Source organism: Opisthocomus hoazin, chromosome 4 (assembly GCF_030867145.1).
Source record: "Opisthocomus hoazin isolate bOpiHoa1 chromosome 4, bOpiHoa1.hap1, whole genome shotgun sequence".
NCBI classification, from domain to species: Eukaryota; Metazoa; Chordata; class Aves; order Opisthocomiformes; family Opisthocomidae; genus Opisthocomus; species Opisthocomus hoazin.
The window spans coordinates 25,348,533-25,371,827 of NC_134417.1; the positions used below are offsets into that span (position 1 = coordinate 25,348,533).

General features: G+C 39.9%; 1 protein-coding gene and 1 long non-coding RNA gene across 3 annotated transcripts in view; one reads left to right on the forward strand and one right to left on the reverse strand.

Moving 5' to 3' along the window:
- The first annotated feature begins 908 nt into the window (after nt 1-908).
- The window catches only part of BCHE (butyrylcholinesterase), a 36,145-nt gene continuing 13,758 nt past the window's right edge, over nt 909-23,295 (forward strand). Inside the window, exons 1-2 of the mRNA XM_009939999.2 lie at nt 909-1,027; nt 4,167-5,688. Coding sequence (XP_009938301.2) covers nt 4,172-5,688 — 1,517 coding nt within the window. The 5' untranslated portion in view covers nt 909-1,027; nt 4,167-4,171. The remainder of the gene's footprint in view (nt 1,028-4,166; nt 5,689-23,295) is intronic.
- LOC142361137 (uncharacterized) lies at nt 5,683-22,189 on the reverse strand. Of its 2 annotated transcripts, none has more exons than XR_012763682.1 (5): nt 21,955-22,189; nt 17,154-17,256; nt 16,207-16,329; nt 12,101-12,317; nt 5,683-10,538 (listed from the first exon to the last, which is right to left on the reverse strand). It is a non-coding gene; the product is annotated as an uncharacterized LOC142361137 (long non-coding RNA). The 2 variants fall into 2 exon arrangements; XR_012763681.1 differs by lacking the exon at nt 21,955-22,189 and adding an exon at nt 21,231-21,627.

The window sequence follows — 23,295 nt, forward strand, 5'->3', positions numbered from 1 at the left end:
GGTGGCCTTCTGGTTTCACGTGGTGGCTCAAGGATGTGAGATTGACAAGACATTGCGTAAGGGGGAGTGTATGTAATTTATTTATCTTCTCCACCCCTCTTCTGCATTCTGGCTTCATTTGTACCTTGAAATATTTGTAATTTAAACATCTCCCCCGTATTGTGGGACATGTCCCCAGCTGTGCTGCAACCCAGACAACTCTGACCTGCGCTTTAGACTGGCTTTGCACCTGCAGCGCTGATTTCTGGTGGAAACAATGCTTAAGAGGTTCAGGCAAAAGAAAGGTGTCAGGTGTACTAAGCAGCATGGGTGATTTCCTATCTGAAGCCTAAGAAGAGAGAGAAAACAGCATGCGACACCATATAGGTACCGTTTTTTTACCCTAACATCAGAAGAGGACAATGCAGATTTCTACAGAAGCCTACAGATGGCCAGGAGTCAAGTAATACAGCCCATGCTTGCCAGTTGTTGCCATATCTGTGCAGAGGACACTCCTCTCTTATCTGCCACAGTTGCTTAAAACCAAAAATAACTACTTATCTACAGTGAAAACAAAAGCTTCCGGTACTTCAAAATTATTGTAATCTTGAGCTGAACACCAGCAAAAAAGTGCAGGTGAGATCAGCGCTCTAAGAAAGAAGAAGGAGAGGCAGGATTTTAGTATATTTATAATTCTGTTTACCTTTCTAGATTATAAAATTGTTGCCCTGCGCTAGGTACAAATCTCTGCATCTCCCCTTTCCTATAAAAAGCTCATGCCTGATTTTCTCCAAAACGGGTTTCTCTCTGTAGCATTTCTACAACTGTACCACTAGCCTTTGAGCAGATGTCAGATAGTGAAGAGCGGCTGCCTGCAGATCAAGTTGCTGCTGCCAACTCTCGCGAGCTTTGTGTCAGAAACAGTTGATTATAATGTCAGTACCGTCCAATTTACGGGCTTAAAGCAGCAGCTGCATACTGCGTTTTCCCTGAAGTATTCAAAGATCCTGACTCTTTAAAACTTTGTAGTTCTTGTAAGAGAAGTGGGGTAAGTGATTCTCTATTTACACGTCTCTGTCTGCCAGGGTAATTTCCAGTTCAGCTTGATTTGCACGGGGATTGTGATCTTTGAAAATGTGACGCTCTGCCCATTTGTTGCTCTCTTGGGAAAACTCGCTCTGCTCTGTAAATGGAACGAGTAAGCAGGCGTGTGTATCAGACCTTGGTATTATTCAAGGAATCTGGAGCTAAGTAAATTAAGCTGAGCTAGAAATCACTTATTAATTCAACCATCTTTTCTATTTAAATAGTGATTATATAGTCCTGTGTATAGATTTTTTGGCTGGGTAAAGATTTGCAAGGAGAGGAAACAGTCATTGAAATAAATCGTGTTCCCTTGCTGAATAAGAATACAGAAGTACGGTCTGTTTAACTTTTGCTGGAGGAAACTACTACAGAAGCAGCTTTTTAAACTATGCAAATACTTGATATGATATGTCTCTGCTCAGTTAAGCTTGATGAGCTAAAGCAATCTTCTGACCCTTTTATTCTCGTAGTAATAATCAAGTAATGTTTGTTTTGCTCAGTGGGCTTTACGTTGCTGAGTCTGTTTTAACGCCGTATAAAAACCTTATTAAATATACTATTTGCCATACATTCAAGGTGTAATAATAATCCTCTAACACTTGCTATTTTTGTTAATATTAGCAGAGTCACTCGAGACTAGACAAGTCCTTTCACTGAGCAGTACAGAATTTCTGTGTTTTTCAAGCTTGTTCTATTTCAAACTTTTTCTTTAAAATGCCACCTGTTCTTTTGCCAAGGTAATTAAAAAGGTACAGAACTGATTTTTTGTTAGTTTTTTTCTTCCTAAAATTGTTGTCTAAAACTTCTTAGGGTCAAAAGTTGTGCCTCTGTGTTTTGCAACGCTACAGCAATTTCCTCCCATCCCATTCCTTTTTAATTCACAGGAAAATGCAGAGGGGAATTAATTTTAATTACCATTTAGATATTAAAAGCTTTAGAAACTTTAACTTCTCTTGCCTTTCTTAGTATCATTTTCTTTTCTTCATAATGACAAACTTTGAAACCTCTTCTGATTTCCAGCTTGTTGTGGTTCAGTCCTGGGTGGTGTGTTAGTAGTGAATCTGTGAACAAAGGCAGTGTCAGTGAAAGAGCAGACTTACAGACACTGCTGCTCCCCTCTCACAGTGCTCTGCACTGGGTACACTCATACCCAGCTAGATCCCTACTCTGAACATTCCTCCCAGCCTCCCCAGTTGCCTTGGTTGACTGTGAGACAGGGTGAAAGAGTTTAGCCATGAACTAATCTTTAAATACCTTTTCTCACCCAGCTCGTAAAAGATTTTATTACAGCAATGAATGGAAAAAAAAATGACTGGCGCATGAAAAGGCGAGCTAAATGCCACTAAATGATGTGAACCCCCTGTGTGGGTACCGTGGGCTGCCAGAGCATGCCTCTGCTTGCTCAGACTCCTCGGGAGTTGCTGGATCACGTGTCGTCCACATTGACTACTCATGTCTCTGAAGCTTAACATACACAGAACGATTTGCAAGTTTCTATAAGTCAAGCTGCAGGCTAGACGGAGTTCGACCAACTCTGATGTGTATTGCCCCCATTCACCACTTCATCTATTCTTTTTAATAAAAACCCAAGTTCCTAAATGTTGATGTTTTCTAAAAATTATCTCTTTTCTATCTGTTTAGATGAATGGTAAAAATACTGTTTCTGGAGATTCTTCCCTGCTCCTTTGATGCTATCTCAAAGTTAGGAACGTCTTTGCACAAAATCTTCCTTTTTCCCCCTGTGCACTTTCTTAGCTGATTTCCAAGAATGTGTAAACAAGCAAGAGGAGCTCAGATTGGGCCACAGCCGTACTTTCTACAGAAATTAGCTTCATTCCTTTTAGGGACGCAAGTGCTTTTCGCTAACAAAGAATGGCCTGTTTAAAGTGGTAGGCCACAGCACACTATGTACTACAGGAAAACAAGTGAAAAATAGAAGGAAGCTTTGCTGATCACTTTCAGATATGTAAGCCATAGAAATGGGTATATGCACATTGTCTTTTCCTGACTTTTCACTTTCAAGGGGAAGATATTGGGGTTTTTTATAGCATTTGAAAAGATAAGGGTAAATAGGACTATCAGTACACTTAAATGTGGTACATAATCAACATATATATCCTTAACTTTTAGTCAATACTTATTATTACTTTGAAAAGTTCTTGAGTAGCAAAGACCAGACCATACTTAAATTATTATGCACCACATACGTATATTAAAAATCTTTGGCTTTTTAACAATTTACTGTTCATTCTTAGTAGAAGTGTGGCTTGTCATGAGTGTGATTGTTGTAAACTTGATTAAGTTTCTTCAGAGAAAAAAAGTCTTGGAAGAAATGTTTCATTTAGGTCTTGGTGTAGTTGTGTATGCAGTCATCCACAGAAGCTGGTGAACTGACAGTGAGTTCAGAGGTCCTTCATGTACTCCACTTGTTAAAACTCCTTCAGATCTTAAGACATACCAGCAGGACAGTGAAACCACGCAGTGCTTTGAGTTTATAGCAATGCCATCTCGATGATTTGCTTCAGCCCAGGCATCTACAGTGACACAAGCACACAGTTCAAAACGTAGGTGGACCTGGAAATCCTTGGATTCAAACTTGACTTCAAGCTCCATTTCAGTGTTCACGGAGTGCTTATTTATGTGTGGAAAAATCTCTGCCTGGTGATGTTTATCACTCTTTATTGATTTGAGAAGACAAACTGCCAAAGTAACCTCTAACATAATAATGGCATTTTCCATCACAGATCATAAAATGTTCTGTTCATCATGCCAGTGGAAAGGCAAGTGGTTAAGTCGTCTGCTAACTGAAGTAGTCAGAGTCTGCTTATATGACTTTACCTTCTCTGGTCTGGCTTCTTCAGGTCTAAGTTTTTTTTAGTGACAGAGTTTTTCTGAAGCACTGTACCAAATACTAAATACTAAACACAGTTTTTGCAACATGACTAACAATAAGTTATGGTTAAAGACTGCTGAGCTTTGTGTTTATTTTCATATTTTCAGTGCCCATGGGATGACCTACACCCTTTTTGAATAAACTGTTTTGACTCTGGTACTAATACATTGCAATACTAATTCTGAATTTCCTTTTTCCTGTGTTTCAGGCATTATGATTTGGACAAATGGTACAAGTATCTATACCAGATTTCTTATGTGGTTTATTCTCCTGTGTATGTTCATCAGGAAGGTAATGCCTGAAGATAACATCATTACAACAAAGAAAGGTAGAGTCAGAGGGACGAACCTGCAGGTACTGGGGGGAACTGTGACAGCCTTCCTTGGGATACCTTATGGACGGCCACCCGTTGGTAGACTGAGATTTCAAAAACCAGAACCTCGTGAGCAGTGGTCGGATGTTTGGGATGCCACAAAGCATGCAAACTCTTGTTACCAGCTTATAGATACAACTTACCCGGGATTTCCTGGATCAGAGATGTGGAATCCAAAGACTAACCTAAATGAAGACTGCTTATACCTTAATGTATGGATTCCTTCTCCCAAACCCAAGAATGCAACTGTCATGGTGTGGATATATGGTGGTGGTTTTGAGACTGGGTCGACTTCCTTACCAGTCTATGATGGCAAGTTTCTGGCCAGGGTAGAAAGAGTCATTGTAGTTTCCATGAACTACAGGACTGGTGCATTGGGGTTTCTGGCTTTGCCAGGAAACCAGGAAGCTCCTGGAAACGCAGGTTTATTTGATCAAAGACTGGCACTTCAGTGGGTCCAGGAGAACATAGCAGCATTTGGAGGAAATCCAAAAAGTGTGACTATATTTGGAGAGAGTGCTGGCTCAGCTTCTGTCAGCTACCATATCCTTTCACCTAAAAGCCATCCTTTATTCACAAGAGCCATCATGCAAAGTGGATCTGCAAATGCCCCTTGGGCTGCAATAACAGCATCTGAAGCCAGAAACAGAACAGTGGCTTTAGCTAAACAACTCCAGTGTCCCACCAGCAATGAGACAGAGATAGTTCTCTGCCTCCAAGAGAAGGACCCAAAGGATATACTAGAGAATGAAATATTTGTTGTAACGTATGACTCTCTTTTACAAGTCTATTTTTGTCCAACTGTGGATGGTGATTTTCTCTTGGACATGCCAGAAACATTGATTGAGAATGGCCTTTTCAAACAAACACAGATCTTAGTTGGTGTTAATAAAGATGAAGGATTAGGATTTCTAGCATATGGAGTCCCTGGCTTCAGCAAGGATAGTGATGGCTTGATCAATAAAACAGAATTTGCAACAGCTTTAACTCTGTCCTTCCCAGAAGCAAGCCAACTTGCAATAGAAGCAATCATTTTTCAGTACACAGATTGGGAACATGAGCAAAAGCCAGAACATTACCGTGATGCCATGGATGATGTTATTGGTGACTACAACATAATATGTCCTGCAATGGAATTCACAAAAAAATTTGCACAATTAGGACACAACGCATTCTTTTATTTCTTTGAACATCGATCCTCAAAGCTCCCTTGGCCAGAGTGGATGGGAGTAATGCATGGTTATGAGATCGAGTTTGTGTTTGGATTGCCCCTAGAAAGAAGAGTGAATTACACCAAAGCTGAAGAAATCTTAAGCCGGTTCATGTTGAGATACTGGGCATCTTTTGCAAAAACTGGGTAAGTTTACTGTGGAAGTTTGTTTGGTTGGTCAGATGTTTGTTGTTTCACAGATGGAAAAACCTCTAACTGTTTTGATGGTGATTTGAAGCCTGAAGAGAATGATGAGGAAGGATTAGTTGTTCAGCTATCCAGAATTCCTGTTTTACTGCTGATAAAAACATTGTCTTAGTAAAATAAACTCTTGATGCATATCTCATTTTATTGGATGAGTTTAAGAAAACAAGGTGTATCTACCTCAAAGAGCAAATACAAAACAATTTTTTTGCCATGGCAACAGTTGTTACAAAGGATGGTATTGGTTTCAAGTTTTAGAAACAAAATATTTCAAATTCTAGGAGAGACTTCCAACATTAGACATAGAAGCAAAAAGCCCAATTTGGTTTAAGAAGTAATTTGCACTGAGAAGTAATTTGCTCAGAACATGCAGGTGTATAATATGGAGGTATACTATGTTCACATGATGAAGTGACTGGGGTCGCAGGATGTTCTTCTCAGAAAGCATGTCTTCCCACGTGTACTGTAAGTATAATCCTGGGTTTCACTGAAGCCAACGACAAATCATTTGCTATCTCCATTAGACTCATCTTAAAGTGAAATACGTCCTAGCATGTATAAGAAGCAAATAAGCATATTTCATTTGGATGTTTGAAATGGCTTAAATACAACTCCTTATTCAGTCTATTTAGCTGGAAACGGAGAGAGGTGAGACAGCCCTCACTCTGCACGGCAGGACTGTGGGGCTCTCAGTGCAACACTCAGTTTGAAATGAAAACATTTCAGTGTGGTAAGAAAAACAGCCTGGGAAAATATACAATGAAACACTTAAATAACAGTTTTAAAACATTTAATTAACTTAAATTTTAAAATCCTGCTTTAATTTCACTTCTGTGGTGGACTTTTCTTTCGGTTTGTGAAGGATATGTAGATTTGTAAAAACTGAAATCAGCTTTGGAAAAGAATCTAATTATTTTTCTTAATAGATTAGAAATCAGAGGAAACCACTGTGCTCATTTAGTCCGTATAACCTTGTACATAACACAAAACACAGATAGGGCTTAAACATTTCCAGTGATGAAAAGTCCAGAACAAATCTTGGTAGGTTGTTCTAAAGCTTAATTACACTTAAAACGGTTACAATCATAAAAGGAAGTTTTGTATTTTTCCTATTCTGCTTCTCGATTTTCCAGATGTTATATTTCGTTTGACGGTTTTAAGCTTTACATTATGATTTATGTTCCATATAGAGACAGTTCTAGGCTTTATTCAAATAACCTTCAATCCTTTTTTTGTTGTTGTTAAATAAAACAGGTTATACTTTTGAGGCTTTTGCTATAATGCATTTTTTGAAGTCCTCAAATAATAACTATGCATCTTCTCTAAAACTGATTCATCAACACCTTGTTGGAACTTTCCTTGTTGGAGTTAAACACTGCCGTCCACAAAGAGTCCTAATTACAGGTGCTGTCCATCCCCTCTAGTTCAACCTGATATTCCCCTGTTTACTCATCCAAGGAAAACACTATTTGCCTTGATGGTGGTGTTACGCGAGGAGCTGCTGTGTGCCCACGGTGCACAGTGGCTCCATGATCTGCCCCTTCCCTTCGGCACAGCAGCTCTGCTTCAGTGCGGAATCAGCTGGCACTGACCCGCAGGCAGTCCGGCTGCTGCCTAAGCCCTGTCTGGTCCCTGCACCTTACCCTCCAAGGTGAACTAACATCTTATTTTTGTGTGCATCCTTCTCTTAACAGATTTGCTTATCAATAGCTGTGATCGATTGTTTGCCTTGATATGTAGGAACATTAATTACATTAACAAGTTCTATCCCCTTTATATGTTGTAGCCTGTAATATTTATTTGTACCGTAAGTGATGAGCATATCAAAACTCGGCAAATGACTAAACAGATAGCTATACTCATCAATGCGTAATGTTTTAATACAGGTTTTCTTCCTGTAAAACTTAATCTGAAATTGAATCTATGAGCTCTTCCTGCTTCCCTCTTTACTCGGAGCCCAATGACACCACTCCGTATGAATTTGGTGTGAAAGACTGTAGCACAGAGAAAAGTATTCAGCAGGGGTGTGCCTTCTGGAATTGAGTTGTGCGGTTGATTTATCAGTGCCAAAAATGCATCTGATAGATTCCCAAGGTGCAGTCTGCAAAGTGAGGTCAGGTAAAGCTTGGTAACAATTCCTGCATCATGAAGACATGCTATGACAACAGTGCTTTGAAGCTGGTGTCATTAGGCCCTTTGAGAAGAGGAAACTTGAGTGAAGGCTCCTTATTACATATTGCGGCTTTATAACCTGCCCTACAGGAGTTTGCAGTCAGGTTCTTATACCAGAGATAGCAAATCTTTCCATTAAACAGAACTATTTCTTAGTAGGAAAAGAGAAATTCAGGTCTATATTAGATTTTGCAGAACTATACTTACATTTCTGTGAACCATTGGTTTCCACTTGATTATGTATGTATATAACATTTATGTCTATACATATAGAATTTTTTTGTATGTATCTATAAGTCTCAGTAACCTCCTGTGCAAAATAGAGTACACCGTCCCTGTCACTGTGGCTAGCTAGAATTAGACAACATAAGGTACATCCAGGTTTAAATTTATAGAAGACAGTCCCGTCATCTAGTCTGATGACCATTCGCACTGTAATTAGATTAGCCTACAGATTGAATTTCAAGTGGTTTCCACAGCAAACAGCAAATAATCCTTCCCTCTGCTTCCACCGCATGTATGAAAAACATCACTATTTGGGTGAACAATATAATCATGCAATTTATGTAACAGTAATTGCTCAGATCAGTATAACACATTACGTGATACTTCCCTCATTGTCCTGAACACAGACCCCTAAGGCTCTGTAACACATTATTCATTGTGTACAATGAGTGGGGAAATAATAAAAATTGTTAATAATTCCAAAAGTAACAGGTGATCCTCGTTTTCCTGGCACCTTTGAGCACACGGTAAACATTCATAAGGAAGCGGGGAAGCCCCGTTTGACTTAATGTTTGTAGTAAACTCTCGCAAGATCAAAGGGCAGAGATCTGAGAGGAAAATTACTTTACCATTGATGTCTCCAGCAGATAAGGAGAAAATCAAGCAAAAAGATGAAAATCAGAAATCTTGTACAGCACAATTTTTAGTGAGGGCGTTTGAGCTAATATTGTAATGTGCAGAAGTACAAAAACACAAGGGAAGGAAGAGCAGCCTGCAGAGGAAAGGAGATAAGGTAGAGTTAACAAAAGCCGAGAGAAACTGGTTTTCTCCTGGTACTTTCTAGTTGGGAGGGCTAAGAAGTGGCTCAGTTCACCAAATACAGAGCTGTTTCTCACAGGAGTCTTCAAGCCCACACTTTGATCCTAATGATGTCTGGTATTCATTCTCACATGAGCACTAGGAATAACAATGGCGACATGACAAGCCATAATGTATGCCCTGTAGGAGCATTTTCTGTTTCTTAGAAATACCTAATGTCATGTAAGAACAAAAGAAAAGATGTTAGAGAGAAAAAAAATACTTCTTCAAAGGATCCCAAGAGTGTATACGAATTTCTTGATTTCTAGCTTTCTCAGTACACAAATGGAGACTGTTAGCCAGCCCAAGGGCTTCCAACTTGACCACCACCCCCATCAGTAGCTGATGCAATTTTCCAAGTCGCTAGGCACTTCTTATTTCACATCCTTGCTAAAAATAAATGTCAGGGATAACTGACCAATTCTCCTGGAAATTTAACAGGGATAAAGATTTTCTATTTCTGAATATGAAAGGGAAATGGTTAATGTAGATGATTCAGCAGGAGAAGGGAACAGACATTTTGCCTGCGAGGCTAGAGGTTAGATGCTGGTGTTATACACCTATATCTCTCTTCACTACCCAAGGGAATAGTGCCATTTCCAGGAATCTGCCATATATTTACACAGTCTGTATCATCTGTGAAGACCCTGCTGAAATAGTCATCTTTGACAATAAGCCACTGCTTTTCAGTCGTGAGATTCCCTGCAGATTCATTACCCAGAACAGGATTTGGTGGCTTGGGAACCCCTGGGAACTACAAATACCGTAATTGCCTCTGTTACTTCACATAGGGACAGGCTGCTCATGGCTGTCTGCAGTATTTACCCATATAAATATTACTTCATATCACAAAGTCTGAGAAGAATGAAAGGAAAAACCAAATTACCTCATGGGTCTGACTGTTCAAGCAGTTAACGTGGAGTAGCTTGAAGAAAGGACAGACTGGGAGGCTCATAAGATTCCCGGTAGTAATGTTTAGGATCAGCCCTTTTAATTATTTCTAGCTACTGCTAACTCCGATACTTGAAGATAGACCGCTGGACACAGGCAAGCACCCACCACGAAGCTGGGGCTAAGCAGACTGGCAGTGTGGGTAACTTACCGTGTTATACACTCACAGCATCACTTCCCCTCAGAAATATGCTTATGATTTATTTTGAGAGCAGATCTAATTAATCAGTGGTACATATTATCTGTTAGACTCTTGGAAGAATGTGCTACACATGAACAAAAACGCCATGCTCTGATCCACAGTGTTTAGCAGAGCATCACTCCAACAATCAGTCTTTTATTCTGTGAAACGTGCAAGCCTGTTCCTGCCCTTCCCAGCATGGCTGATGTGCCTCTGCCCTCCAGTCCTGAGCATTTCCAGTCTCCTCGGTGTGCTGGTGTCTGAAGTCTGCTGGCAGCTGAACACTTGTATCTTCCCATGACCTTTTCACTTTAAAATTGGATTCAATGTACTGAGGGAGAAAGCGCACCGGTAGGAACGTCCTGACTGAACAGTGTGAAGTCAGTCTTGAGGTGGATACCGACATCTGTTAAGGTGCAGAGAGAGGTTACTATGACTAAACTGCCAATAAATTTCTGGAAAACAAGACTGGAAAACAAAAGTTTCCAGGTGTGGCAATTCCTTTTCCATCATTTGAACAAGTCTGCTGTTTCATTATTACTACGATTATTCACAGCTGGACTTTTGGTATCCAGTAAGGTTGACCAAGTATCCCAGTATCCTAGTGCTATTAGCATAGTTTCATAAAACACTTTTTTTGCATGTATTTGAGCCTTGAAAGAATATATTTTCAATCACAGTCTCAAAAAAATCTCTGTTCTACCAGTGAGGGAAGAAAGAGAGTTATAACTAGTGCTGTCTGAATAAATTAAGTATAATAAAATATTTGGGTTGTAGAAAAGAATAGATTCCAATATCAATGTTCTTGATTTACACTTTGATTTAAAATTCTTCCATTTACCCTGACCTAGGGTGTCCTCAGCTAACTCTTGTATTGAAGAACATTGGCAGTTGAATATCAATTGTTAGCCTTAAAATCATTTGATAAAATTCCTGACATCATCAAAATTAGACAAAGGCAAAGAGATGTGGCCAAATTGTATTCAGCATGAAACATAGTGTGATGTGATATGGTATAGAAGAGGCTGGATCAGGTTCAGTATGATTATGTTTGTAAGCAGAGTTCATTTTAAGAACATTAAGTTAGTTTTCAGTGGCCTTCTCCTGAATGCTTTCCAGCACACTTCATTTGAAGTGACATCCATGCTGAAATAATTTAAATTTCTCTTTTAAACACCTTTGAAATTCATTTCTCTGAGGCACTCCTGTTATTCTTCAGAAAACTTTTGAAAGTAAGTAAGTGATACTAACAGGTATTATCAATCATAAGTGGCAGAATGGTCTGTTAACTCTTGTAAGAGGAAGTTTTATTTACCATGAAAGAATATATGGCGTCCCAAATCAGTGGTTGCTAGGTTGTGCCTTCTGCATTACTTTATTCATTAGATTTTGTAACCGTGTTCTTTAGACATGAGTGACGTCAAGTGACAACGAGACAGACAAATCAGATGAGATGAAAACTCAAATAAGAATGTAGAGGAACATGCAAAGATAATATTTTTAAGGCTTTGTGAAAAATGCTTTGGATAAAAGGAAACTGGCACAACTTGTCTCACTGCCAGTTTTACAACTGCTGAAACAAATCTTTGCAGATTTTTCTATAAAGTGAAGCCTTTGAAATATCTCCTCCTATGTTTTAGGGGAATTTGTGAGGCTTTGATTGTCCCACTAAAGCTCTGAAGCACTTTGCCTGGTTATTATTGCCTTTCCCTGATGTTCCACTGGTAGACGTATAATAAATTTCAGTGCTTTTGTTACCAACTTATCACAACATGTTTATAGAGAGTAGTTTCAGAACAGCGAGAACAAAAACAACAGCCTCATATAGAGTCCAAACAGTGGATTGAACTGGGGACCTATATACTCAATGTATGGAAAGGAACGAATATACTGGGGAAAGAAAGTAAGTAAAAAACTCCAACCACTTTTCATTTTCTAATAGTTCAGAAACTAGGAAGTTCTACATACCACTCAGCCATCTCATGGTAAGAATTTTACTGTGGTTTGTGTTTCTTTCTGAGATTAGCCCAGGTTCATGGGGACAGAGGCAGGTGCCTGGGTTCAATCTACGCAGCTGAGACCTCGTGCTGGTCTTCACAGGGTCTCTAAACGCGCTGGAGCTGGAGCTCAGCAGGACCAAGGGAGGCTTTCCTTGAGGCTGCTGCTTCTGGCGTCTCATGTTTGTCTAGAACAAGTAATTTGTCATCTTAACCAGTGATTTGACTGCATCAGGTCAAGAATCCAGAAGATTTCTGGTGATGAGGTAAAAATCAAAGGAGTATAAATGAAGCATGAGAGAGGTTTCTAAAAATACAAAAAGATACGTGGAAAAGAAAGTCTTTCCTTCCCAATTTAGGAAAAAGCAAAGCTTTAATTTTGACCCAAAAGGGCGTGTGCATTCCCACACTTGCTGTCTTTCACTGAAATCACCTCTGAGCTATGAAAACAATTGTGGAAATCATAGTCATGAACAAAAAAAAGGTCAGATTGTAGGAAACTTACTCCTATTTCTCCACCTTCACTTTCAGATTTTGGGTTCTTAAAAGCAACTCATCATCACTCCAGGGTCCATACACATTGTTATATTCAGAAGCAGCAATGGAAACATCTTTTTAGCAATCTATTTGGAAATACCGCATCATGGAAAAAATCAGTAACTAGAGACTCGTATTTGGCAGTCATCTCTCTCTCCTGGCTTGCAAGCTGACAAGCTGTCATTGAATTTCAAAACTGAAACCAGGAGTATTTGATTCAGTCATTGTTTGAAAATAGGTCTGGGATACAAATTGTTTAGATTGGCTTTATATTATTACAAATATTGCAAAATTACAGGAAGATATCTTGTGCTTTCCATATGTGGAATGCTTTCCATATTTCCATATGCGCAGCAAATGCAATTCCATCCATGCAGATTTTGTTCTGTAGAACAGATGAGTCAAACTATTATTTTCAAACATGAGATGAGAACATCTATTAATTCATAACATCTAATAATATCAAATAACTAATAACATCTCCAAATATTGTAGGAGTAATTGAATGAGACATAAAACCAAAACTATAGTGCAAAGGTTTGCCTTGAATATAATACTGCCAATGCTTTATAGAAAAGGCTAAGCTCTAACACAACTGTCAAAGGCTGCAGGACCAAAACCACCACCGATAGTGCACAGTCCTGGGACTGAGCAAGGTAAACTCCCTGTGTCTGCAGTCAGAGACACACAAACATGCACGCATAGGCACAAGAGAATCACAGAATCACAAAATAGTAGGGGTTGGAAGGGACCTCTGTGGGTCGAAAGTGGCTCTCTCTGAGGCGGATTTTTGTAGAGCTATGCTGTCTTTGGCTGACTCCGTAAAAGAAGTGAGGGAAATGTCTTGGATGTGGCTTTTCCTGTTCTTGCAAGAGAGATAGGTAGAAAAGCCTGTACTGGACACGGTTCCCTGCTGTGCCCGGAACCTGGCAGAGAGCCTGCATAGATATGTTTTGGGGAAAGGAGAGGAATGCAGATGCAACTGTTCCAAGATGTCCTGGTTTCAGCTGGGAGAGAGTTAATTTTCTTTCCAGTAGCTGCTGTGTTTTGGATTTAGTATGAGAAGAATGTTGATAATACGTTGATGTTTTCAGTTGTTGCTAAGAAATCAAGGACTCCTTTCAGGAGAGTTGAAATAAAATCATGGTATTATTGCTACCTCAAATTTGGGAGAGGGAATAAGAAGCCTGTATGGAAATAATTTAGTGTTTGATGGAAAGTACATGAGTAAGGAAGATTGAAAACAAGAAAGGGAAATGCTAAGTGGTACAAGAGGCTAGGTGAACAACAAAAGACATAAAGAGAGAAAGAACAAAAAAATGGGGAAACAGAAGTGAAAAAAAATGCCTGAGAGACTTGCTAACCATTTTGGGGGGTGAAAGGATTTGTGAACAGCAAAATGAAGAGAAATGTATGCATTAACTTATTATGAGTTATGCGTAAGGCAGGTTCACATACAAGAGCAATATATTTCAGAAACAATCTATGACTAGGGATTATTTTCCCTGTATCATGAATTTAATAGGCATGTAAACACATGGCTGCAAAAGTCACTGTGAAATTCTAATTAACATTCACCCGCAGTTCATCCTCTTTTTAGGGGCACTCTTCTTCTGTGCTGCTTTTCTGCAGCTTAGTCCTCGTTTCATCATCAAAAGACAGAAACTGAAAGTTTGAAAGGTCTGCAAACCCCATTTTTCCAGGTGGTTCTGGAAAACTAATCTGAAGTCCTAGTGAGAAATTTCACACGAAGAATGGAAACCTTTTGGTACACATTTTAATTTACTCCCTAACGCAAGAGATTGGCTTGTTTCAGGGAAGTAGCAAAGGGGAGAAACGAGGAAATGAGGAGCAGCAGAGGTTACCTTCAACAACATGGTGTTACGTAACTCAATATGGTGTTTAATTTTTGTTTTCAATCAGCTGCAAGAGAAGTCAGGTGTAGGTAAATGTAGTTAGCAATTTAGTCACAGGATTTGTGAGAGTCTGTCCCCACAAATCTAGAAGCTGTATAAGTAGAAATCAGGCATTTCACACTTATAGTTAGTGATGTCACACAATTATACCCTAGTGCAGATGTAAAATTAAAAACTGCCATCATCTGCTTTCCCACACATCTCTGGCTGCCATCTGTGTACTCTACCTTTCCTTGAGAGAACTTAAGACAACTTCCTAATTTCATACAATACAAACTATAAAGAGTGTTGCCTCAAATTTGCACCAGAGATCCTTTTCCTACTGGAGCTGCTGTTCAAATACTGTGATTTTTTTTTTTTTAACTAATGAAGTTTTAAATATCTGCCTCTCGTGAATGTTATTCACCACGGTGTTCTCAAGGAGTAGCCTCCAAGTGAATTTTCTATATAACTGGAAATGCTTAGAGGTTTAAACAGTTGTTTTTTTCCTAGCTATGATGTAGCCCATGTACTATAATTTCCACAAAAGTCCACCCAATGTTGGAAGAGAAAGACTTTGAATAGGCTCCGATATCATTCCCTCTTTACTATTTCTTCTTGACAGCGTGCCCGTCATGATTCTCAGTCCAAGTGATTATATCTGTAGACCTCTGTCTTGGTGCCAGAATGTAGTTTAAGCATGATTCAGAGGATGTTATAACACTGGGACAGAGTAGAAAGATACGTAATATCTGCTTGCAGATGTCAAACCTACAATGAATTTATAACAGATATGAAAATAACTGGATCATATTTTTTTATAATATCTTACTTGGGGCTTCATGAACACTGTAGCTTCTTATTTACATTTCCCATCATGAAGTATCAGTGGTTCTGTTTCAGATGAAGGAATAATACATATACACGTTACTGAAAGCTACCTAATAGTTTCATTTATAGGACTGCTCAGTGTGGCCTAGATTACGTGGCAGTTGAAGTCTGTGAATCATGCTCTTCCTACCATTCACAGAAATAAAACTGTGGCAGTAGAGGAAAATGCTACTATGATGAAGTCCATCATGACACAATGAATCTAGATGATTTTATGTGGTGCAGGGCTACATGGAGCATTTATCTTGAAAAGAAATAATGATCAGGGCAATTACAATTTAAAACAAATCTCAAATATTACATCCTAGTATAGTATCTACTACACAGGCTGTATTGAAAGTTTGGTCTCTAGAGATAAGGAAAGCATTGAAACCATTTATCTAACAATTTCTGAGTGTCTGGAATGAACTCTATTAATGGGAGAGAAAGCAAGAGATGGAAACAGCAATCATATACATATGAGTACAGTATTTACTCTTTCTCACAGCAAACTGGGCTGACAAATTTTACCAAAGCTACTGGGAATTGAAAACACAGTATTAATAGTTACGTGGCAATAAAAACATTTTTCTCTCCCTCTACACGGTCTTCTTAAGTTTGTCCCAGGGAGCAATTCTGTTTAAGACGCTATGTAAGTTTATGTTTTTCCAGGTCATGAGAAGAAGTGAGGTTGTAAAGAAGATAAGCCAGTTTCAGAGAATGAGTAAAAGGGCAAGCGCCACGTGCCTTCCTGTCTAGTTATTCTTTTACTTACCTTCTGTGGAAGTTACTGCCTCCTCGACGTCTCAGCAGGGTTCAGCACCTTATTCCATTTCCAGATAAATCTCTTCAATCTCCACAAGTAAGACTAAAAACTGTAGTTTCAGCTGATTTCTTGCTGCAGCCAAGAGTAAAAAAATAACAGCTTTGAAAACTAGTCCTTGAAAGCTAAAACTGATATTACATGAAAGGGCATAAGGATCTTACAAAATGCTTTACAGGAACATTAAAAAAAAAAAAGGGGGGGGGGGGTGTGGAATTTTCTTTAGAATAAAAAAGGACTAAGCCATAATGTTGCCTGTCTCATGCCGATTCAAAAGTGACATAAATATGAACTGTGAATATTCACACCAGAACCTGGAGTCCTGAAGAAAGTGTGAAATCATCATTGTGAATTCTGTCTAGGAGGAGAGAAGCCTCTTTTGTAAACAGCTACAGGTATTTCTCCAGCTGGGACCTGATCCAAAGCTTTCTGAAGTCAATCAGTCTGTTCCATTTGTTTATACGCGGATCAGCCCCTAACTACTCAGCTGATTCACCTCAAAAAGCGCTGGACTGGTCTTTAAACACCATGCGAAATAACACATTAGAAGCAAGGCATGAGAAGCAGAAGGAATAAAATAAGTTTGAAAATTCTTTACTGCTTTATTCTAATACATAATCTAAACGTGTAAATGACTATAACTGCATGTTGTATGTTACATGACACTAGTCAGATTCAGCTTAGTGTGACTGTAAGCATCATAGTGAGTGAGTGATAAGTATTTCTTAAACCAAGATAGGATAGAACATATTTTTGGTGGTTTAAAATTATCTCCACATTAACGTCAAAATTTCATCCATTTCCCTGAACTCAATTTAACTTCAAATCTTTTGTCTTCTTGAAGTCATACCATTAAGTTGAAGATCATTTGCTGGGTTTGGGTTGGGTTTTTGTTTTACCTTTAGTCTTGCCAGTCACTCTTCTTATCGTGGCAGCCTCCAGTGTCACACGCTCTTTCTACTCATAGAGCTTGCTTTCTTTTCGTTGGCCAGAAATAATGCTCTGTGATGAGAAAGCTATGAGATTCAGTGTGGTCTCACCGTCTTTTCTACACTTGCTTTGAAACTGTGCTGAACATGCATGTGTTTGGGATGCACCATCTGAGACATCAAGGGACCTCTGAGTGTCAGGGTTTTAGGACTGTAGTATAGGATTGCTGAGAAGACAGGAGACACAGGTCTGATAGTCCCTGCTCAGAGGGACCCAGAGGATATTAGGATAAAGTTGTTCTCATTTAAATCAATGTAGATCTTCATTATTAATTAGAGCTAAATTTAGAGAAAGGTCTGGTCATGTTTAACTTTACCAGTTGCTCAGAAAAGGGCATTTTAACTTGCTTTCAAGTTTGTTGCGTTATTGACTCTTAGACAGAACGGTGGGACTCCTCTTCCAGACCTTGTATGATAATCACAGCTCATCATATGCTATAAAGATAATGGAGTTTGGGGAAGGGCTTCCTGAAATAGCACCAAGCTTTGCTGGAACATTTTTACAGTGGAGAAGACCTACGTGCAGGAGTGCCAGCGTGGGTCCAGGGTGTTAGAAATACACGGGCAGGGTCTGAAGGGCTCATTAGCTCTGGCTTGGCTGACCCAGCTCATTATTACTCCTAATACCAGAGCAGACTCCAGTCCAGGAGCCAGGGATTTGAGGCACTGAGCTCCTAAATGCATTGCAAGGATGCCCAAAGAGCTAAGCCAGAATATCCTGAATCTAAATTTCTCAAATACTATATTATTTATGGCCTATACCCTAAGACCTACCTTGTCAATCCCTTATATATAGCACGAATTCACAAATAAGTACCAAGACATGCACAAGCAAGAATCATTTCAACTTGGTGGGTGCTTCATGAGGCTGTTTTGAACATAACTCAATAAGACCGAAAAAGCAGCAACAGCTTGTTGTTTCATTTCCTGAAACTGATATTGTTTGCAATAGTGAATGCCACGATAATTTATAGTTTAATACATTTAAACACACTATTGCTGTCATCAGGCTGGAATCTGGAAGGAATATCCTGAGCTTTATTTAGCCTGTGAAGGTGTAAGAAAGCCTAGCTGCAAAGGTTCTTCTCCAGTTTCTGTCAGTTAAATAGTATGCCAGCTGGATCCTACAGGTTTCTTCAAGGATCAGCAGAAGAAATAATGTTTACCCATGATAGAGCTTGCAAAGCAGTTTCCTTTTGCTGTGGCTCAGGGGCACTTTGTAGTCACTAGATTATGAACTTACGGGTGAGAACTGAGCACAACAGAATATAATGAACTTCCCATAAACAGTTGCATATGAAAAGTAATATGAAGGATTCAAATCTGCAACCTCTCTGACCTGTATTACTCAATCACACGAGCGTCCTTTCATTCATTACAGTGGGAACCTGAGTAAGGCTGAAACATCGCAGAATCAGGACCCACAATTTTTGCATCTTCTTCAGGAGGAAGTAAATAAGAAAGTTTTAATTACTACAGATTTTCAGGAACTCTCACAAGAATTAAATTCTAAAAGATAACGGTTTTAAACACGACCAATTTTTTTTTTTCCCCAAGTTCCCCAGTTCTTCATAGTGCCACACGAGCATGGCCTGATACTTTGAGAATGCTGATGCCACGAGGCTGCAGCAAAACTTAGTGCATGGAACAGATAATAATGGATGCTTTCCGATCACCCAGTATTTCACAGGCTGACAATACCCCTGTCTGAGTTGTCACCTTTCAGTATGGTATTTTTTAGGGCTTGGTTATTATAAATGGCACCACTCACTGTTTTCAGCTGATGGACTAATGGGAAAGACAGCAGCTATCTAATCCAAAAGGATAAAGACCTTAAGAGAGTATTTTTAAATATAATACTGTGTGGCAGCACATTTATACAGCGGGTCCATCAGTTCAATAGATACAATAGTTCATGGTTAACTGATATTAAGGAATATTCAGAAGAGCCCTCAGATACATAAAAACTAGCAAGGTAACTTGTTATGCAGTATCATGTATAAAGAGCACCAACTGGTAACAGTAGTGACATCAAAAGTAGGATATGTATTTGTGAAGCGTGTCAGCTTTCTAGTGCACTTATTTAGGGGTGGCACTTCTGTCTTGTTTTTCCAAATGGGCCAATGCATAAGCTTTGGATAACAGACAGAAAAGTGCCCCTGTCATCTTGCCTTTGCTTTTGCAGTTTCCAATAACAAAAAGGCTCAAAGTGTACAATTTAATGTAAAACATTTTGGCATAATGTAAAGATGTTATCCAGGGAGCTCATCAAATCATTTTAGTAGGTGGCAGATGATTAGCTGATGTGGGAAAATGTTCTGGATAACTGTCCAAATGTTAAAAAAAATCTAGGAATAAATTAATTATACTGAATCATACATAGGTAGACCAAATCAATGGTGATATTACATCAGATGCAATCTATGTATTCACGCTCTGAGAGCCTTTCAGATTTATACAGGCCTCAGTCTCTGAATGGAAAGCTCGTACAGGAATTAGAGCTTCTGCAGATGTTTTTACAGTTGACAATATCTGTAACAACTACTAAAATAAAAAAATATTTGTTCATCCTTTCCCTTGTAGCTTTTCTAAGCAAAGTTTCCAGAACAGGTTCATTTTCTTTGTTCCGACAGCTAGGACTGCTCCTCAGGTTAAAGACAGGAGTCTTCAACCTCATGGCCCTCTGGAGTCTACTTAACAGTGAGTCATCTGAAACTAATAGCCTGGTATGAAGAAACCGGCATTAAGCCAAATGGTTTGAGGGTTTGAGAAGATTCAGCCAGTACTTAACAGTAAAATCTGCTCTTCTTTTTAACAGGAATGGGCTGGAAAGTATCTGTTAAGCTCCCTGTCGTACCATCCCAGCAAAGCCTTACCCAAACACACACTGTCACTGCTTCATCATCCCCCTGGGGTCTGTGCCATAGCCGAAAATTACTGTTAACCTGGCAGTTGTTGTGTTGCAACTAGAAAATGAGCATAGGTATAAATATCATGCATCGTGGCCTTTAGAAATTATGTGAGACATCTGGATACATTTGCCTGACTAATGCCGCAAACACTCCCGCCCCTCTGCAGTGAGCACTGCTCCGGAGGGCTGAGGCAGCACAGGCATGCCTGGTGCTCCTCTTCACCTCTCCTGCTAATTAGGAGTGCCCTTCTGCCCAAGTGGAAAAGAGGGAAAACAACAAAATGTCTTCTTTCAGGCTCGGGGGGGGGGGGGGGAGAAAGACACATTAACACATTTCATCCATTCAGATTAGATATATAAAGATATTTTGACTGGGTACGTTGTTTAATGCCAGCATGATTAATGGAGGCATCCCATATGACACAACCGATAATAAGGCAATTGCAAAACCGAGATAAATTTTTAAGACAAATCCTGTGGCATTTCCCCAAAGAGTACAATAACCCCACTGTGACTCCTCCAAAGCCAATGTGATCGCTCATTGATCAAGGCACCAGCAGGAGGGACTTGGGCTTGGGCCGTTCTGCAGAACGAAGCACAAAGAGCTGGCATAGCCCATGGCTTGGAGGAGCAAAGAGCTTTGATGGGGACCTGTCACACGACGATGTTATCCAGGAGGCCTTACCATACTATGATTTCTTAAACCTAACTGTAACTTCATTAAAGCAAGCAGGCATGTTTACTTGTGGTGCAGCGACAGCTTAGCCTGTGGTACCAGCTGTTAGTTTGGAATCTTTGTTTCTGTTGTAAACCACATAACTGCTTCCAACCCCTCACCGAGATCAGCTGTTGATACTATCTATAGCCTAGTTGATGTCTTCTCATCCTTTTGTTCATTTTTCCTGAACCTTGGATTTCTCTGCTCTGTGCTATCTTAGTCCCTTTCACCTGGCAGAAAATGCATATAGGAGACAACACAACCAAAATGTACAATGCCACAGAGAAAGCAGTTCATTATACATTTCCACAAGCACAAAGACATTATTAACTACATTCGCTCGTATCAGGTTTTATACCTGTACTGAGCTGCTGCACGAGTGTTTGCAGGGGTGGAAACCACGCTGTGCTGCTGGTAGCCTTCACGTAGCTGCTCTGAAGTCACCTTGGGTACAAGCGTGTGGGCTTCGGCAGCTCCTTTCGATTGCAGTATAGACACGTGCAGAACCGTCCCTTGCTCCCAGAGCTACTCCTGTGGTGAAACATTCACGCTATGCTTCTTATTTGATGCTGAGCTATTTGCATAATTCTCACAGGCTTTGTAAAGCAACTGTAGAAAATGTGCAAGAGACAGGATTATTGTTGCCGTTGCATTTGCTCTTCGGCCGTTCCCCCTCCCTGTTATCTTGTGCCCATGGTAACACACGGCAAAACGCCATCCCATGAAAAACAGCTGGTTGCCAGTACTGCCTGACAGCTATGAGGAATCATGAAAGTTGATAAAAATGATTCGCATTTACTCTCTCCTCCCTTTAAACCAGCTGTTTAAAAGGAAACGGGGCCAAATTGAAAATGAGCATTAGTGGTTACAACCTGGGTGAAGCCAATAAAGTCGCACAGAGGAGGAACAGGTCTCCATTTGATTTCAGTTCTTACTGCACAGGGGAAGCAGAGGATGCAGCGGCATTTTCACAACTTTTCATTAATCTCACTGGGCAACCCGTCCAGTGAACGAGACCCCTGCCAGCAGCCCGCCAGCCTGGTGATAACCTGCACAAGGCACCGAGGAAGAAATGGCCTTACCTAGCGTCTGCGACTGGTGGGGTTGCTGCTGCGCTGAGGGGAGTGGGAGGGAGGCAGCCTGGGCACGCAGAAGCCGCCGTCCCCTGGCTCTGCACCGCGGGGAGGAGCGGGGTGAGCTGTAGGCAAACGAGCTTGCCAAGCTCTTCTCAGAGCAGGTCAGAGGGAAGCCGGCTGCAACTGAAGAGACAATTAAGAGCAATAACACACTGCTCAGGTGAAATTAGTGCATGCTTCCTCTCAGGGAGCAGTGTCTCTGTGAAGAGCTTCAGCCAGGCAGAACAAATATTTGTCTGTCTGGAGGAAGGGGCTACCGGGGACTGGAGGTAAAATTCCATTTCAGCCTGTGAATCCTAGTGAGTTTGGGCTGGTATAATTCATCTGTGTTAGACAGCTCAAATGATGTGGGTTTTGTTTTTCTTTTCTTCTAGAGAAACACACAATTTGTTAACCTGATCCATATACAAATAGGGCAGCTAAACAGGAATACAGTGAAAGCTTGGGACAATCTAAGCTGGCATGTGGTACATTTAGTGTTTACAACACTAAACATTAACCACACAGAAATGATCAATGACTAAGCTCCTCTAAAAGTCTCTTCACTCCTATGTCAAATCTAATATACTTACTATAAATAAGTCTTGAGAATTAATTGCTATTGACAGCTATGGACATACAATACCCAGAGGGGGAAGAACCTGATCTTGGTAACAATGAGTAATACCAAGCAACTTCCAGTGAGCACGAGATTAAATAAGGGTCATGAAATTCAATGACAGCACGCATATGTATAAAGGTAGAACATGAGTGCAGCTTTACTGGAGATTGAGCCCACAAAGATGCTCTGTTTTTCAAGTTAATGAGAAAATAAGTTTCACTGCCTTAAAGACAAATCTTCATAAAATAATTAACTATAAACAAGCTGCAGTACCACTACCAGAGATTAGAGAGTCCAGCCTATAGCTTCAGGGAATATGTGGGAAAAAAAAACCTGAAATAATGAAATAAATTCTGTTTACACCAAAGTTTAAAACACAGGTGGTTTGGGTTTTTTTCCCCCTTTTTGTCACCCTCTCCTGCATTTCTTCTCTGGGAGAAATTCAAATAAATGTATTTCTCAATTGCCATAAGACTTACTCCTCCAACCATGAAAAAGTGTGTAAAAAAGGAGCTAGCTTTTTCCTAAAATATTCAGTGAAAAATCTCGCTTTTTCTTCAAACAACATAAAAGTCTTCCCTGACTAGAGATTATAGATATGGACAGAGGTCTAAGAAAGGGGATTAGCATTTGACAAGGTAGCTGCACAAGACAGAGGTCCATCCTGAAGATGTGTGGCCCATTTT